This window comes from Microcebus murinus, chromosome 9, assembly GCF_040939455.1.
Source record: "Microcebus murinus isolate Inina chromosome 9, M.murinus_Inina_mat1.0, whole genome shotgun sequence".
NCBI lineage: Eukaryota > Metazoa > Chordata > Mammalia > Primates > Cheirogaleidae > Microcebus > Microcebus murinus.
Window position 1 is genome coordinate 90,029,573 of NC_134112.1, and position 19,539 is coordinate 90,049,111.

The window sequence follows — 19,539 nt, forward strand, 5'->3', positions numbered from 1 at the left end:
TAAATTTTTTGTTTCCCACATCTATACATCTGTCTCTCTATGAAAAAAAAAAAAAAGAAACAAGAATGAGGTTACTTTGGCATTACTTGTTAGCGAACTTGCACTGACCTCTAAAATCACTTTTTTAAAAGTCTTTTTCAAATGGGAGTAAGATATTATTTGTATGGGGCCACTGCGGTGAGGTCCAGTCAACAGGGCTTCCTGCAGGAGACGTCTCTAAGCTGTGGCCCAGCAGGTGAACAGAAGTTAGCAGGCAACAGAGAAAGGGGTCTGGACTGGGACCTAGAGTTTCAGGTAAAGAGAAAAACGGCTCAAGAAGGACCAGACCTTAGGGAGAAGATGGCCTGGTCGAGGTACTAACAGAGTAAGACGACATAATCGCAACACTCTGTGCCAGGGAATGTTCTAAATGCTCTAAATGTACTAACTCAATCGTTACGGTTGCTCAGTCCAAAACTCTGGGAGTCATCCTTGACTCCTTCCTGTCTTTCTCTCTCCCACCTCTTAAGCAATCTGTCAGAAAATCCTGTTGACTCTTCCTTCAAAATCATCCCAGATCTGATGGTTTCTTGCCATATCTGCGGCCCCCAGCACGGCCTGAGCCCCCATCCTGTCTCTCTCTCCTGGTCATTCCACTTCCTCCTAATGGCTCTCTGCCTCATCCTGGCCCCTCACAGGCTATACTTAGCACTGAGGCGGAGTGTTCTGCAAAACAGAAGTCAGCTCAAGACACGCCTCTGTGCAAAAAACTCTTATGTCTTCCTGTGTCACATGGAGTAAAAAATCATCCCAAGGCCCTGGAGGCCCTCAGCACACAGGTCCCGGCTCTCTGACCTCCCTGGATCCATCCACTGCAGCCACCCGGCCTCCATTAGGCTCAGACCTCTCGTAGGCTTTGCTCAGACCTCCCTGCTCTGGGAGGCCAGTGCAGACTGACCCATTTGAGACTGCACCTCGCCACCCCCCACTGTACCGTACAAAGTATTATGTCCACTGCCTGCCTTCTCCCGCTAGCACGTAAGCTCTGTGAGTACAGGAGCTTTGTTTGGTTCACAGATGTATCCTAAGCACTTAAATCAGGGCCTTGCACATAGCAGGCACTCAGTAAACATGTGCTAAGTGAATGAAGCCTCACTATCACCCTAAGAGGTCAGTGGCATTATATTATCCCCATTTTACAAATGGAAAAATGGTAGACAGCCAAGATTCGGGCCCAAGGGTCTGGCTCTTAGCACTGCATTATCCTGCCCAAGCTCAGGGTAGAAAATACAGCCGGAGCTTCTAGAAAACCTCTCTCCCTGTGTCTTCAGACTACTGCAAGGGTTTGGGAAGTTAAAGAATTCCTTCAGGCTTTGTGTGGTGTTGAGAAGGGGATGGGAAATTGGCCAGAGCATGCTGGGCCTTATAAATCAAGTTAGGGAGTTTGCACCAGGACAGGGCTAGATTTTTGCTTTAGAAAAATCCCGCTGACTGCAGGGTGGAGGACGGATGGGTGTGACAGGCTGGAAGGCAGGGAAATCAGTCAGGGGCTGAGATAATGGTGACCTCAGCCAGGGTGGTGGCTGCAGGGATGGGAGAGTTGGCAGATCAAAGAAAGATTTAATAGTTGTGACTGACAGGATTTTAGCTGAGAGAGAGGACAACTCCCAGGTCTGGGGTTTGGGTTAGAATAGGTTTTGTGAACTTTTTCCACTAAGACCTACAGTAAGAAACACATTTCACATTTTGACACAGAACACACACACACACACACACACAACACACACACAGCCCTATCCTGAGCAAGTTCAACAATGAAATACTTACCCTGACTTTGACTCCTCTATATTTTCTAGCTTGTTCTATTCCTTATTTCTCTTTCTTTTCTTTTTTAAAATGCTGGTTGCCACTCACTCCAGTGATTTTGCGACTGGTTATGGCAGGTAGTTTGGGAACCCCTGGCCCAAGAGTGACAGCAGTCGCCTTTCCTGAGACTTGCAGGGACGTGTGGCTGGGCTGACAGACGGGAGTCTGGAAAGCTCTGCTTCCTGGGCCTCCTTCCCGAGACCCAGAATCGCCGTCTTGCCTAACACAGCCCTGCCCCCGTCAAACCTAAGTCTGGTTCCTCATTCCTCTGGGGGACCCTTTGCTCTGTTCCGGCCATCACTCAGTAAATCTGACCCACGAACACATGGAGACAAGGCTTGGGGTGCGGGGGCTGTTTAATGGGCTCAGAGTTTTAGATTTTCAAGGCAAAAGCATCCTGTGGATGAATGATGGTGATGGTAGCACAGCAGTGTGAATGTACGTAATACTACTAAACCGTGCACTTAAAAATGGTCAAGATGGTCAATTTTATGTTATGTGTTTTGCCACAATTCTCAAAAATTATATGTAGACAAACTAATAGAAAAAAATGGCTGGGGTAGTCCTCTGGAAATGAAGTCTCAGGGCTGGAAAAGTTCTTGAAGGTCATTTAGACCAAACCCCTCTGGACACTCAAGCTCCCTGTATAGTATTTGCAAGAGGTGGTGTGCAGTCTCCAGCGAAGAAGAGCTCATTGCCCAAGGCAAGAAGTTTTATCTTTGAATAATTCTGACTTTTGACTGTTGGGATAGTTCCCCTTTAGTGGAGCTGGAATTTTCCCCATAGCTTCTACTGTCAAACCCAATTCCACCCCTCAGAGTCACAAAAACAACTTGAATTCCCTCTCCTGTATAATATGCATTCAATAAATATTTATTGGGCACATGCTTAAGTACCACTATCTGATCTCCCAAATACTCTCCTTTGCAGTTAAAAATTCCATAATCTGACAACTATTTCGTATATGACATGATTTAATGTCCCTTCACCCTCTGACTGCTCTTTTGAAATGACCAATTTGCTGCTCTCCTTCTTATCGTACGACATCTAGAAATGAAAACATTACTCTAACCAATGCCCCCTAACTTTTCCATCAAAAAACGGAGGATCCTAATGGAACTTCTAGGCCAAGGGGAGCACAGTGTCATGGCCGATTGGCGAGGGAGATGGCTGAGGGCCGCGCTGACATACTGCACGGCGGCTAGATTTGTCCTTCAGGTGTGAGATAAAAAATGGTGTGGACTGAATCCTTAGGTCTTAATGACAGATACAAAAACCCATCACTCTTGACTCTTATCTCTGATTTATTCTGTCTCACCCGAGCCACATAAACCATCACCCCACTTTCGTTGGAGTGAGATGCTTTATTACATGTAGCGTAGTGTAGGCCTGTGTTCCGCCACTATATAAATATACATAATGTATGATTCCTCCTTTGACTCTGGAACCCAAACAAATGGATGATGTTCCAAAAATTCCATAAAACCATAATTCTGCTTAGTGGCCATGGCACTCCTAAAGAATTTCATTCTAAATATAGAGAGGTATTCCTCTGCAGAAAAATATCCCAGCAACTTGGTCCTAATATATAATTAAATCCCTTCTAGATACTTTGCAGTTATATTTTATGGCTTATTTTGAGTGTTCATATTTTATCAGAAAATTATAATTTTCCTCTAAATAGGAGTTTTTACAAGGCTTTTGAATTATGATGGCTGGCTTCATGTTTCAACTATAATTAAAACAGTGAAAAGAAACAGCATTGCTGTGCAGTGCACGTGGTTCTGAAGAGCGCTTGGTTCCCCAGCCCCCTGTCTGTCACACCCTGCAAGCCCCAGGCTGGGAGGCCACCCTGACCAACAGTGGGGGCCCCATTTGGGACCACTTGGTGGCATAGCTGGTTTTAGAAAGGGATAGGATGGCCTGGGAAGGAGGGATGAGGAGACCAAACACTCCTTTGCCTATTTCCAGGCCCAGCTTCAATGGCCCCTTCTCAGAGAGGCCTCCCGCCCATGTCCCCCACGTCCCCACCGTCCTCCCATGTCCTTCTGCTTTTCCCTTCATGACATTCACTTCCTCCTGCACTGCAGTCATTCATGTGGGGGCAAACTCTGCTCCCCCAGACTGCCAACTCCATGAGGCTCAAAGCAAAGTCCTTTTTATTCAACACTGCAGAGACAACTTCTTGAACCTTGTGTTAGTTTTCTAGGGCTTCTGTAACAAAGTGCCACAGACTGGGGGGCTTAAACAACATAAATCTATTGTCTTACAATTCTGGAGGCCCAAAGTCTGAGCGCAGGGTGTCAGCAGGTTTGGTTTCTCCTGAGGCCTCTCCCGTTAGCTTGCGGACGGCCACCTTCCCCTGTGTCTGCACACGGCCCCCCTTGGTGTGTGTCTGTCCTAATCTCTTCTAATGAGGACACCAGACGTGTGGATTAGGGCCCACCCTGATGACTTTATTTTACCTTAATTACCCTTTAAAGGCCCTGTCTCCAAATGCAGTCGTCCTTGGTATGGGGATGGGGGGTAGGGGGGAGGGGGGCATTGGTTCCAGGACCTCCTGTGGATACCAAAATCCAAGGATGCCCAAGTCCCTGGTTTAAAATTTGTTTGCATATAACCTGTGCGTGTCCTCCCATACACTTTAAATCACCTCTAGGTTATCTATAATACTAACACAAAGCCTACACATCACTTCCTTCTCGTGGATTCAATGTAGTATTTGGCACAGGCCACATTCAAGTTTTGCTTTTTGGAACTTTGTGGAATTTCTTATCTTAATAATTTTTGACCCACGATTGGGGGTGAATCCATAGATGCAGAACTCACTGGTACAGGGGCCAACTGTGCAGTTGTGTCAGGACTCAAACACATGAAGTTTGCGGGGGGGCGGGGGGGGGCATGATTTGGCCAGGGCACACGTATTAGGCATTCAACAAATCCTTGCCCATTGAGAAAGAAATGAATGAATGACAGATAACACACAGAAACATCATGACAGGCATGCTTTTAGAAGCAACGCTGGGACACGCTTCTGAAGAACTCTCCTTTGTCCTTCCCCCTTCTCTCCCACCCCCACACTAAGGACCCAGACACACGAATCTGTCAACCTAACCAATCCAGCCACACAAAACTCCCTGCCACAAAGTTCAGACATGGAACCCAGTCCCAGGAAAGCCAAGCCCGCCTCCAGGAAGCCTGCTTGCCGTCCTCAGGGAGCCCTTGCTCCGTGGGGGCTGCGGAGCACACGGAACTCCCGCATCCTCTCCGTGAGGATGACCATGTCACACCGGGTCGAACTGAGCCACCAGAGCTACCGTCTGCTCCCTCGGGGCCTTGGACACAAATCTTTAGATCACTGTCCGTGAGCCTTCGTGCTCTACTGCATCCTTGCAAGAGAAATTTAGTTTGCTGGGCCTGGATGGATTTTAATCCACCATGAACCTGTATTGCCACCAAGATGGCTCTGACTCCCTGTGTCCTAACCCTCTGCTCCTCACTTCCCATCAGGCCTCAGGTTTGGAGTTCGAGCCAGTAGCCAACAGCATTCTGTTTCTACGTGACAAAAGGTGGGAAGAGATCAGAGGTGTCCTGACCGCTGCATTCAGTCCTGAAAAGCTGAACGAGGTAAGACACAGGACACACAGACTGACTTCCCTTAAGGAGCATCTTTCTTCTCTCTGCACTGTGACAGCTCGCTCATGTTGCATCGCATGCCCAGGTGGCACATCAAAGTGCTGTGCCCGCTGGGGCCTTCGGCCCTGTCTATCATGCAGAAAGCACAGGACAGTGTATTGCACTGTATCTTCTGTTTCTCCAGCACCCAGCTGCCATAAATCAATTGTGAGTCAACATTACACATGGGGTCCAGCTATGTCCAGAGACACTGTTGGAGGAACTTGGGGGCCCACAGGGGAAAACTGCAACAGTGCAAGCCTCATATGCTTTCATGGATAACGGGTCACCTGGGGAGCTTGTTAAAATGTGGATTCTGATCCAGTAGGTGCAGGTGGATCTGACAGTCTGCATCCCTAACGTCCTCCCAGGTAATGACATTGTTTCTGAACGGTGAACCACGCTTTATGTAGCAAGGAGCTAGAGAACAGCTTGAAACATGGGTGAGCATTGAACCAAGTCTTAAATAAGGAAGTGGTGGCCTTGAATTATTGGGGAGGAGCAGGGGAGATACCCTAGCAGAACCCTAGGTGGACAGGCATGCCCAGGTTAACCTTGAGGCCAAGTCCAAGGGAAGGGCTGGCTCCACAAGATGCTGCCGGCTCTCTGAGGCCCTGGGCTGTCTCCTTTCCCTACCCAATGGCCTGCCTTCCCAACCAGCCGTGCATGTAACACCTGGTGCTTGCACTTCCTCCTGGCCAATCTCTTGCTCATCCATCCTGACTGCTGGGTTTTGTGTCTGAGCCTGGCAGCCCCCTTGGTTGCTGGGCCAGCCTTGCTGCTTACTGTTCTGGATTCTGCAACAACTCAGAAGTGTGAACTTGAGTCCTTCTGTTGTCAAGTGGTTAAGGGGTTTCCTCTGTTGGAGTCCCAGGTACACAGGCAACTCCAGAGCAAGTGGCCTTCCAAAGCTTGGCCAGAGAGCCCTGGGCCTCAGACACTCACCAGGTCTGGCTGTTCCAGAACACCTGTCTTCAGTTCAATAAATGACAGCTCCTTTTAGCTTTAGCTCAAGATGCTGACACATTTGGTCATGATTGAATTCCTATAAATCTTTTGAAGTTCTCCTGAAGAGGAGAGGGTTCCACACCTCATAACATCCAATTAAACTCAGGCAGAAGCTAGTGATCCTGCCCGTTTTCAGTGTGGCTTTGGTTTGCGTTTCCATAGGTAGCCTTCGGGATTTGGGGGCAGAGCGTGTGGCCGTTAATGACACCAGCTCACAGGCAACACAGCTGTGTGTATCAGGCACCCCTTGAAGGGCTTCCTGTTTATATTAACACACTTCACCTTCACCACATTCCTGTGACATAAATACTATTATCATCATCATCATCCCCATTTTACAGAGGAGGAAACTGAGGCACAGAGAGATTAAGCAGTGTGCTCCAAGCCACACAGTAGTAAGACGCAAGCCAAGCCTAGAATCCGGCTCTTGACTACTGGCCACACCGCGGATGCTTCTCTCACCCACTGTTTCCATACGGTGCCCTGAGGCCCCCAGGATTGTCCCCTGGGCTGTCTGAGGGAGAAGGGAGGAAGTGGAGCAGATGGGGCCTCTGCGGAAAGCTCTAGAGTGTCAGAAGCAACATGTCTCTGTTTTCTGCCCAAGTCTGGAACCAAGTGAGGTATGAAAACAGGTTTTAGCTTGTACCCCCCATAATACGTTTAAAGAAAAAAAGAAGAAAAAAGAAAACAGGTTTTAGGGAGACAAAACACAATTTTCCCCTTCCTTACTAGTAAAGCGGTTTGAGAAATAGAGCCCCTTATCTGGTCACGTGGGCTTCTGAATGCTTCCCCCAGAATGGGGCAGCCGCAGCCTCCGCCCGCAGGAGGGTGACAGACGCCGTCGGGGCAGGCCCTCGGCCCACACATGCTCAGTTCCTTCTTCCCAGGCTCTCGCCATACCGGAGACTCCAGAACTCGAGGCCGACCCAAGTGGGACCCAGGCGCAGCCGTCCTCCGCCAGAGGTGCCCACGGGGTCACCTGGGGGACTTTGAAAACGACTGCTGCCTGGGTCCCTCACCTAGAAATTCTGATTAAATTGGTTTGGTTTGGGGTGCAGCCTGGGTTCGAGGACTTTTTTCAAGCTTCCCAGGTGGTTGTAATGTAAAACCAGCGCTGCGAACCACCACTAGCAGACGGTCCCCGCAAGGAAACACGGAGCAGGTAGCCCTGCTCGCGCTTCACTGTGCGATCCATTGAGGTTCCACGAGAGAATTTGTTTGAAGGAAGGGCCCGCTGCTTTCAAAAGCTGTACACCGCTGTCCTATGCCACCTAGACAGGCTGCATGGAGTGTCTGCCTTTGTCACATCCAGACGCTAAAAGGTAGAGTTAGCTGAGATGAGACGGGGGAGGGAGGTGAGGCAGGTGAGCCTATGGCTGCCGTCACTGGCTCCAACACACTGTGTGTCTTTATTCGTTGAGTAAGCAATGACTTCCAGAGCATTACAGATATAGGAAGAACCTCACCGTGTGAAAAAGAAACTGATAAATGGGATAAGGACAAAAAAAGAAAGGAAGAAAAGTCAAGGAAAACAAGTTCTAGCAGTCTTGAGCTATGGTTCTTTGATAAAAAAAAAAGGACTCTTATCAGGGTCTAGATTTCTTTAGCACTTTACAAGGGATACCAGAAAGTGATGCAGTGTCATTTCCCAGCCAAATCTAGTGGTCCGGGGTGCCAATCTTCAAAGCCCTCTGGTCCACAAATCAAATCCTCATTACCTGAATCAGTTGCAGAAAATAGAGTTCCTCCAGGATGTTCACTGCACCAAGATGCTGAGAGAGAGAGAGAGGAGAGAGAGATTCTAGACAGAAATTCCATAACTATTGCTTCTGTTGGATCCCCAGATTTCACATACCCTACCAATAAACTCAAAAGTTAGTTCATTGATGGGATGCCAAATGGTTAATTTTTTTTTAAAAGTTCATTGAAAGTCACTTTTCTACTCTGCACAGTGCAATTTAGTTTCTTGGGTTTCCATCTGGAAGGACCCCCTTCCAGGGGACAGGGTAGTCGGCCTTTTCCCCAGCCCTGGAGAGTTTAGACCTGGGAGCTGAGGTTTCCTGGGAGGGGTCCGAGGACATCCACCAGGCAGAAGTGGGCTGTGCAGACCTGGAACACAGGTGAGAAGAGCAGGAAAGATGGTCATTGGATGCACAACATGGTCGCCCAGGGAGTGTGTGTAGCATAAGTGTAAATACTGTTCTGGGGAGAATCTTATCTAAGGGCAACACAGAGGAGAAACCTACAAAAAGGGTCAGGAAGAACAGCCTGAAATGGACATAGGAGAATGTGGAAGGGGAAAGTATTTCAAAGAGGAAGGAACAGCCAAAGGTGTCAAATGCTGCTTAATAAAAAGAGACAGTAGGACAGAAAAGTACATGGCACAGATTGTATTCTGAAAAGTGAGACCAATGCACACGTGTTCCATGCTCCGTAGATCACGATCCTTGTGACTTTCTCCCACCCACCGAATCCACGGCACCTGCTGCTTCCGAAGGTGCATCAAAGGAGGGTGGCTGCCATCCAGAACGAGGAAGTTCTTGCTCAGTTTTGCACTGTGCGTCGGGTTTCCTGAGCCATGCTGAGATGATGGGTTTGGAGGCCAAGCTTTGTGAGGAGAGAAAAGAGTTTTTCATATTCCACATTCAGCTTCCCTTTGTGTATGAAGAACAGGGGTTTGAGGCTCTGAGCATGGAGGTTTCTCTAAGCCTTGGTGTGGACAGGACACAGGATATGGCAAGGGGGTGGCTTCTAGTCCAGGGAAGATGGGTAGAGGGGACAAAAAGAGAAGTGCAGGCTGTCCCACAGGCATGGCCTGACTTCCTTCTTCCCCACGTCCTCCTGGTTTCTGGATGCTTCCTTGGACTTTAATCTCCCAGCCACTTTGTTCTCTAGGCCACTGTTTCTCAAACCTGTGGGACCAGGGGCTGCATCAGAATCATCCTTGTCAAAAATACATAATTCCAGCCACCCAAGACCTGCAGAATCAGAAATCTTAAGTGTGACTGAGAATCTGTGTGTTTTACAAGGTCCTTGGAATGGTTCTGCTAAGAGCTGGCATGGAAAGCCCTGGTGTTTCGAGTATCCCTCTTTGTTCCTCTCTGACCAGCTCAGCCTGGCTGCCCCCCAGGCTGGTGGGACCTGGCCCCAGAACTCCCTGCCCTCTTCCCTGCTTGACTTTTCTCTGTGGCACCAGCTCCAGCTAACGCTCCGTTTAGTTTACTCGGATCGTGTTTACCGTACATCTCAGTCTGCTAGATGCATGCTTCAGGAGGACAAAGGGTTTTTCTTTGTCTTTGTCTTTTTTTTTTACTGTAATGTTAACTGCACACACTAGGTCCACAACAGGCACTTAGTGGTGATTGATGAACGGATGGATGAAGAAGCAAAAACCCAAGAAGCCTTCCTCCTCTGCTCCCTGAGGATGTATGATAAGACTAAGATTTTTTTTAAAAAGTAAAAAGGAAATAATTTTATCAAGAAAAAATTAAGAGGATGTGGCAAATTGTTGGCTTTTTCTTTAAAGAGTCACAGAAGTCACAAAGACACAAAGAGGAAAATGAGACACACAGAGATGGGAGATAGCTCAGAAACTCTGAACCACAGCTCCTCAGCTGTGGGCCCAAGTCAGTTTTCCCAGAAATATTAATAGCTTTGAAATATCAACATCTCCGGTTCTTGCTGAATTTGTAAGTAGCTTTTGGACTTTTGTTATCAAACATCAGGGTTTATTCTTGAAATAAACGTTTTGTTTTCCTTTGAAATTCTGAGGCTTTTTCTTTTAGAACCTTGGCAGCCTAAGTCTCCTTGCTCCCTGTGTCTTTAAGTGCCATTAATATTCAAAAGCTCTGGATGGCACTGTCTTTATTTATGTGGATATTAGGCTGCCTCGGTCAACAATGCTTGGAAATTACTTTAAAATCAGCATTATATCATAAATCCATATTTTTATTTAAAATAAAATTGGTTTTGGCTCAAGTCTTACCAGGGATAATATATAGAGACAGAGAACCAGTGAAAATGGGATTGATGCATCCCTGGTTCGGGAAGCACAGGCCATCGGAATCAGAGCTGGTGACAGACAAGTCATTGGGATTTATATTAAAGGGTCCTGAGCATTGCTGGGAAAACAATTGCTTTTTATTCTGAGGGAAAACTTTGCCTGATTAACTTGCTAGCCTTTCCACCGCCCCTCCCCCCCAGAGGATTAATGTCTTTAAAAGGGCAACCAGTAGATTTATTTAGATTTTTATAGCCTTTTGTTAGATTCTTTAGACTATTAATGAGTAACCCTGGGATCGTGTAAAACTTTACTATGGATCAGGAAGTAAATAGGTTTCATATCAGGAAACAAAACTGGGATGAAATTAGTAGTTCTCTGAGGGAAAAATATAAATAATGTGGTCCCCTGGGGACCCAGGTTAGCACTAGATTTATTTTTAAATTTCATAACTCATCTGAAAGAGGGAGAACGCAGTGAAATCTATATATTTGTATATTCCTCTAAGCTCTTCTGATTTGAAAAATATTAAATCAATAGGAATAACTTTCTGAGATCCTTCTAAGATTGTGTAAGTCAGCACAAAAGTGTCAGATAACCTTCAGTGTAAGCAAGAATAAAAGAATACATTTAGGAGAAAATCATCTAAACTGTGCTTATATGATGATAAACCTCAAGCTATGAACTACTACCAAGGAAAAGGATTTAAAACCATTGAGGACCGAAAAGGCCCTGTGGTCAAATAATTTGGTGAAATATTGCAAACCCTCTTCTTCGAGATTCACCATGTACCTTGGCATTTTAGAGTCTTAGGAAAGACCTGCAGTAAATAAATCTGTTTAACTTTGTTTATTCTGGGCTCAGAGAAGTTTTCAAAAGGTGAAAACAGGGGTAGTTAACTTCATAGGCGGCTACTGTGAGCAATGGGGTTCTTGGGCACGGTGCCTCTGCAGGTAGCTTCCACGGGGACCTCTGGTTTTGAGTGCCCCCGCTCCAAATTGGATGGTCCATGTGCCCAACCCAATATGGCACCTCGTATGTGCTCAGTCCTCGAAGCCCAATATAAAACAATGGCGGGCATTTCCTCATTCTCCCAGACAACTCAGAGCTGACGGTGACCCACTGAGCAGATAGAAGAGACCAGGCGACTTAATGGAAGAGAGCCTGAGGATGTACGTGTCACTCAAGAGTAAATGAGCCAATCGTGTCACTGTGCTCGGGAAGCCAATCAACAAAATCCGACGGGGGAGGCTGGTATCTTGCACAGCGCTGAGAATCCAGCTCCCTGCCTAATGTTTCACTTTTCATCCAGATGTTTCCTGTCAGGAAGGCATAGTCAATAATGTATGAATCTTAAAGGCAGAGGCAGATGTGGTTATGATTCCCCGCGGGCCTCTCCTCTCCTTGGAGAAGGCCTGTTACTCAAGAACGACTACAATTTTTAAAAACCTACGTTGCTACAGCCAGCTTATGAGTGAACGCATAGCTCCGACCATTTCGGTGCAAAAGTCTGTGCAGAATTACAGTCATGATCACAGTTGAGTTTGGCCTTTAAATTTTCCCTGGAAGCTGAGCAGACGATCACGTACGGGGACTAAAGCAGAACACGGTTTCCCCACAGCATTAGAGCAAGTAGCTTTCTCGAGGCCGTGTCAGCTTCCAGCAGTCTATTTTTAATATTTGCTTTTATTTCTTAATCCTACGGAACAATAAAAATGAAAGTCATTATAACCCAGCGTGGCTGTGGTAATAAATACTTCAGAGTCCAGAAATACATTGTCCCTGCCTGACCAGTTGCCCATTCTCCAGAATGTCTGAGTATTTATCTAGCAGCAAGAGACCATTATCTTACAACACAGTTGTATTCCGCTGACACCTAATCTCCTAATTAAAATCAGTATAATGATGGACTGTTTAAATTCTGGTTAAAATGTTCCTTTTCCATTTGCATTTAAAAGCAAACACACTCCTCATCATGGGTACCCCATCCTGGGTTATAATTTGGTTTTCCTTTGCCAGAATTATAATGTCACTCTGACTTGCCGCTGGTTAAATCTATAAGAGCATCTAAATGTGCCTCGCAGCTTGGCTGTTGCTTGGCAACCCCAGCAGACACCTCCTCATTCGGGTGAGTTCTAATTGGTCACAACTCTTGACAGGAGCCACTGACTTATTAGAAATGACACTTGATTATTCACCTAGATGGCTAGCACTGATACCTATCAGCAGGAAATTTTGCATAGAAATGAGTCCTGGATGTTTTTAATATCAGGCTGGCTTTTAGCAATGGTGGCGTGGAAGAAGGAGGTGATAAGTTTCATTAGCAGGAATTAGTTTTTCATTTGTTAGTCACCAGTTTAGAACACTTTAAGGTATTAATTTTTCCATTTTTTAAAAAACCAGCAATATCTTTAAAAACCTTCCCCCCACCTCTATTAGCGCCCCCTTATTTATTCAGAAAATTCCCCTTTCACATCAGTTCCAAGACAACGTTGCTACAGGTCTACCGAGCACGAAATAGGATGAAATGTTAAATTCGTAAAGGTTAACAAATATTTATTAGTTCTTGTTTTTAAAGGGTTTATAATGTAGAAGGGCAGCAAGGTCCACGTATTACTGCAATATTGCCAAGTAGCAGAAGACGGCGACAGAGCTCATGTCCTGGCTTGAGCATCAGAAAGCACTTTGGGGGTAGGGGACAGGCGGTAGCGCTGGAACTGAGCCCCGAAGATGCCGCTGAGTTTCGACAGGGAGAAGGTGCGTTGCAGGTGGAAGGAGCGGCGGGAACAAAGGCATCTGGACGGAAAAGCACAGGGTGCGTTCGGGGAACAGGGGAGTACAAATTGGCTGGAACACAGAGTACATGCAGGGGATTAGTGAGAGAGCAAGCTGGAAAAGTAGGTTGAGGGACGTGGAGTTCACCGCTCGGTGCCGGGGGAGTGTTTCCCGCGTACTTCACCGGAGCACAAGGAGCTATTTAATGCTGGAAAGCGGGGGAGCGACCTGCTCAGAGCTCTACCTCAGGAAAAAGGTTCCCTTTCGGCTGTTTAGCCTCCAAGATGCCAGACATTCCCCAGCCCCATGGAGCAGATCTGAGGGGAACTGCAAATCGTACCCCTGGAGTCTCCCCTCTGCAGTAGCCCCAAGGTGGGACATGCCCCCAGGGGCCAGTTTTGACATCAGTGTGGCAGTCTCTACTCTGTCGCTTTTCCCTGAGTCTGTCTTCCTGCGTGGACAAATGACTCCCCCAGGCTGCCACCATCCGTGTGTGGGGACTGTCTGGGGTCAGACGGGTAAGATAATGCAAAAACGTTGCCTCTGGCCAGGCGCGGTGGCTCACGCCTGTAATCCTAGCACTCCGGGAGGCCGAGGCGGGAGGATTGCTAGAGGTCAGGAGTTCGAAACCAGCCTGAGCAAGAGCAAGACCCTGTCTCTACTATAAATAGAAAGAAACTAATTGGCCAACTGATATATATATAAAAAATTAGCCAGGCATAGTGGTGCATGCCTATAGTCCCAGCTACTCGGGAGGCTGAGGCAGGAGGATCGCTCGAGCCCAGGAGTTTGAGGTGGCTGTGAGCTAGGCTGATGCCATGGCACTCACTCTAGCCTGGACAACAAAGCGAGACTCTGTCTCAAAAAAAACATTGCCTCTGAGTAGGCAGTAGGTTTCCCCAGCATTCCGCATAGTCCAGGCTTCCGGGAACTCCAGAGGCTTAAAAATGGTGGGCTTTTTTTCTTCTTCTTCTCAAGTTCATGACATCAGATCTGCAGAGAGTGAAATTATAACCCAGAAGCGAGGAGTAAATGAAACGTGGACCCTCATGTCGGTTGGGAGAGCAACAGCCACGAGTCGGACGGTCTGGAGCGCTAATTGGCACTTTCACCAAACTAGCTGAGCACAAAAATGACCAGATTCTGCCCTTTAGGTCTTCACGTAATTCTGAAGTCAACGCATCAGAGAGACGGCAGGAGGCTTTCTTAGGAGTGGGAGGTGCTGCAGCGAGTAGACGGGCCCAAGGATCTGGCATGTTTCTGCCCCCAACGAGGAATTGGGCTGCTCTTTCCATGGGCCCAAGCAAAGGGCTCAATCTGATGCTTAGTGACCTGCTTGGAATCCTAGAAGGCCAGTGGAGAGGGACGTTACAGCTCATTACAGTCAGCCCCTCGCCTGGGGTTGAGGACGGCGAGCAGAGAGATTCAATTGCCAAAATGCCATGACCGAAGTAAGACATAGGATCAGCGCAGGTCTCGTTCTCTCATTCAGAGCTGGCTTTCAGCAAACTGTGCTGTATTCATGCTAAGACAGAGGGCACGTCTCAATCTGTGCGTGTTTCTTGGGTTCTTTCTATGCCAAGGCTCTCAAGGAACATTCAGTGAACGAGTCATCACACAGATGTTTCTAGAGAGCCAGCTGGATGAAGTGCACCGTGCTCATTCCTAATATATTATAACAAATACCCAAAACTCCAGTAATGCATGGCGACATACAAGAGTTACCACAAAAGAATGGCATTGAGAGTATATTAGTTATTGCTGTGTAACAAGATTACCCCAGGGGTGGTGGCTCACACCTGGAATCCTAGCACTCTGGGAGACCAAGGCAGGAGGATCACTTAAGGCTGGGAGTTCAAGACCAACCTGAGCAACATAGTGAGACCCTGTCTTTACAAAAAATAAAAAATTTAAAAATTAGCTGGGTATGGTGGCATGTCCCTTGTAGTTCTAGCTACTTGGGAGGCTAGGGTAGGAGCCCAGGACCATGCCACTGCACTCTAGCATGGTTGACAGAGTGAGATCGTATCTAAAAAAAAAAAAAAAAATTACCCCTAAAGCTTAACAGCTTAAAACAAACCTTGGTTAGCTCATTGTTTCTGTGGGTTGGGAATCCTGGCATGGCTTAGCTGGATGCCCTGGCTGAGGGTCTCTTGGAGGTAGAGTCAAACTGCTGGCCTGGTTTGTGGTCTCATCTGAAGGCTTGACTAGGGAAAGATCTGCTTCAAAGCTTACTGGCAGGATTCATTAATGGGCTTTGGAAGATAAGATAAAATGCTTGTACTACGCCCTTCAGTCAGTGGGGATGTCCAAAGGGCTTCACCAAAGCATCACTCAGATTACAAATATTTTTAGAAGGCCAATCTGGTCACTGAGCACAGGATGGGTAGGAAAGTAAAAAGACAGGAGGCTAGGAATCTCTTTAAAAAAATTTTTTTTTTTAGTACACCTACGTGTCAGGGATTGTCAAAGTACTAAGGTTACAAAGATGCTTAAGTTGTGGTCTTTGTTCTTGAGAAGCAGGGTGATGGCCACATTGCAGATGGCAGGTGGCAAAGTGGGGACTAGAGAGTGACTGGGGAGATAAAGATGAAGGGACAGATCCAGGAAAGGAAGTGAGGTTGACGTGGTGAGTCAAGAACAGGTGGCTCCAGTGGGGGCTGTCTGTAAAGAGCAAGAGGAAAGGGGATGATTCCAGATGTCCAAACCCATCTGGGAGGATGGGAACCTGCCATCAGACAACTACCATGTTTGGACAACTCAGGTGTTTTACATATTTTGTTTCTAATCCTTGTCACAGCCCTTCATGGGAAGTATTGTTATTCCCATTTTGCAGATGAGGAAATAGACTCAGTGAGGTCACGCAACTTGCCCCCAAGATCACACAGCTCTCCAGTGCCAGGGAGAGGAAACCGTGTCTTCCAGCGTTTCCCTCCTTGGGGCAAGGGTCCTTTAGCCAGGTCAGAATCTTTCACTCGGGGAAGGATCTCAGTGGTGAAATTCTGGGGATCACCTAAAAGGAGAGGAGAAGAAAGGCTTTGAGCAGGGGACTTTCTCAGCCCTTCTTGGTCATTACTCCATAAGTGGTCTCCTTTCACCACTTGCAAGACCCTCCCATGTTTTGGAACTCACTCTCTTGCCCTCTGTCTACACCTTGACTCAGAATTCCTCAGACACGCTTGGTAGAGAATCCTTTCTTTTAAAACTGGGCACCTAAATTATATAATAACATTAATATTGTGTTTGCTTATAAGTGTGATATATGTGCATTATGAAAATTTGGAATAAAATGAAAATAAAAATCACTCATTAGCCCATGAATAAGATGAAATGTAACAACCCAACGAGAATCTCTGATTAAGATCCGAGTGATAACAGCACCGCGTGTTCATCTGTGCCTGTGCGTGTGCACACGCCGCACTTGGCTGCTTGTCCGGAAATCTAGAAGAGCTGCAGGGTTTGTGGATCGTATAAAGATTATGCAGGCCCGTCAAAAAGAGCTTTTGTTTGTATGCAACTCGTGTGAAAGTAAATGTGCCATAGCTGCCGTGTATGATGCAAGGAAGAAAACCTGAAATGATGGCCACCGGCCAACATACAGAGCATGCCCCACTGTCTTGCATTTTCTCTGCATTGCTTTTTAAAACATTTTTCATATTAGTATGCCCCATCTCATATCACATTAACCCAAATAAAAATGTCATTATCCATTCAGTTGGATGGACAGCAGGCAGAGTATAGCAGAAAATTATAGTTACATCAGCCGGCAACAAAGCATGCTGGCTGGAAGCATGTAGCAGCAGTGAGGCCAGGCCCTTTGCACTCTCCAGGCCTGTGTTTGAATTCGGTGTGACAGGACCCCTCTTTACGCAGGGGCATGGCTCTGGAGAGTGGCATGTAAATCAGATTTTGTTCCATCTCTTTTGTTATGTTAAGGAAGCTTCAATCTTGATAGCTAAAGAGACTTCCTTTCAAACAGTATATGTATTTTTTACCATGTTACTATTCCTCTGAAATAAATCTAAAAGACATTTCAGTGTATGGAATTTTACTAAAATAGGGTTCACTTGTACCACTAAACTTATTAAAATAATTAAAGGACCATAGCCAGTGAAGCCAGTCATAGAAATGTGGCTTAAGATTGGCACAGTGGCTCACTCCTATGATCCCAGCATTTTGAGAGGCCAACGCAGGAGAAGTGTTTGAGGCCAGGAGTTCAAGACCAACTTGAGCACCATAGCAAGACCCCTTCTCTACAAAAAAATTTTTAAAAATTAGCTGGGCATGGTGGTACATGACTTCCAGGTTACAGTGAGCTAGGATTGTGCTGCTGCCCTCCAGCCTGAGTGACAGAGCAAGAACCTATCTCAAAAAAAAAAAAAAAATAGAAACATGGCTTAGACTGTGCTGAGCTCTCCAAACATTAACACAGTCTGAGACTTCTTGGGAGTCATGGCCCAGAGGCCATTTTAAATGACCCATGTATATGTACTTTTGTGCTGGTGGATTATTAAGTTGGTGGTTGGTGAGAATTTAGAAAAGCGACTCTTCCTTAGCCATGAAGAGTCGACGCAGGGTTAGTAAGAACAAACCAGGATAGTCATACTCGTTTCTCTTCTGAGCAAACTTCAGGGCAGGCAGATGAGGTAAATCCCCTTTCTGTTTCAGCAAATCACTGGACCAGGTCTTCCCCAGCTGACCGATGGGTAAGACGGTGGCTGGCTGCGTATTTACCGAGGTTTGGCACAGCTGGCTGAAGAGCCGGAAACAGTGACGAACGAGTCCGTGGCTACCTAAAATCGCCACTTAGCGGAGGGCCGCAGGGCTGTGCACGTGATCCCGCTACACAGGGAGGAGCTGAATGAAGACTTAGAAGGCACACTTACCCACGGTCAGGTGGAGCAAAGAGGGCGTAGTCAATGTTACAGTGCCGGGATTTGCAAGCCGCCAGCGCTCTGAGCCCTTGTGGCTTGGTGAGCAGCGAATCCCTCTTCCCAAGATTGCACTCCCTCCATGGCCCCGCCAGCAAGCCAGGGTCCAGATGTTGGGTGCGTCCTGCTCTCTGAACGTTCTGCTCCTTGAGCTGTTGTTTGGCTGTGTATAGGTGCTGCCCAGGCCACCGTCCCTGCCTTGGGGACCTCATCCAGGCGCCAGCCTCCGTGGAGCCAAAGCAGCTCTGAGCTCGGACCGTGGCTCACTCACTCTCCACCTGCAAGAACTCTCCATCCTTTTGTTTCTCGGGACCAACTCCTGCAGGGAGGGTTCCCACCAGGGCCCCCGGTGTCACAATTCTTTCCTTCTACCTCAGAGTACATGGGGCTGGCTTGGATGAGGCTGTGGAGGGGAGGCGTTCAACAAAGCCATGTTGTTGGCCGCAGCAGCACCCTGGTTGTCCCACTCTAACCACCAGGGTATTCCAGAGAAGTTAAGAGATTGTTCTGCTCAGAACACGTGGCAGGACAACTTTTCACAGAATAAAATGCAATGTAAATCTTAAAGCCTTTCTAATCAATGGACCCTAAAGGTCAAAATATCAATTGCACATGGTGACTCATGGAAAAAGACCTTGTGGTTTTCATTGACCTGAACCTCAATATTTGTCTGTGTGATGTGTCTTCTAAAAAATAGGCAACCGTGGCTTTGTGATCGATGCACAGGGTACAGATGGTGGGAAGTGATCTGCCTACCATTTATGGGTTCACACCTAAAATACTGTGTTCCACTTATGGGGCCACGTTTTGGGAGTGACCTTGGTAAAGAGGAGAGCAATAAGACTGGAGAGGTGTGTGCAAACCATGTGGTAGGAGGAGTAATTGAAGGGATGGGGAATGGCTGTCCAGGACAGGGTCAGGAGCAGACAGATCTTTGCTGTGTGAGCGTGGGGCACGCTGTCACGTGGGAGAGGACGGAAATGAAACCAGCCAAAGGCTGTTTGAAGAAGTCAGATTTTGCTTCAATACAATGGCATACCTTCTGACAAGTAAATTGACATTTTATAACTTTTCCCAATGTCTCAAGACCTTAAAAGCAAAGAGTGGGTATTACGTAGTAAAATCTGTTCATTCAACAAATAATTACTATGTGCAAGGCACCGTTCTAGGTGCGGGGGACACAAAAATGAACGGACAAAATTCTCCCCTGCCCTCAAGAATTTAATATTCTGGTGTCAAAATAGTAACATCTAGACGTAGGTGACATTTCATAATATGTTTTCCATAAGAAATGCTCAGAACGAT

At 46.9% G+C, this 19,539-nt stretch overlaps 1 protein-coding gene across 1 annotated transcript in view; it reads left to right on the forward strand.

Annotated features, from left to right (window-relative positions):
• TBXAS1 (thromboxane A synthase 1) overlaps nucleotides 1-19,539 on the forward strand; it is a 160,628-nt gene that overhangs the window by 79,999 nt on the left and 61,090 nt on the right. The window contains exon 5 of the mRNA XM_012767996.3: nucleotides 5,356-5,472. Coding sequence (XP_012623450.2) covers nucleotides 5,356-5,472 — 117 coding nt within the window. The remainder of the gene's footprint in view (nucleotides 1-5,355; nucleotides 5,473-19,539) is intronic.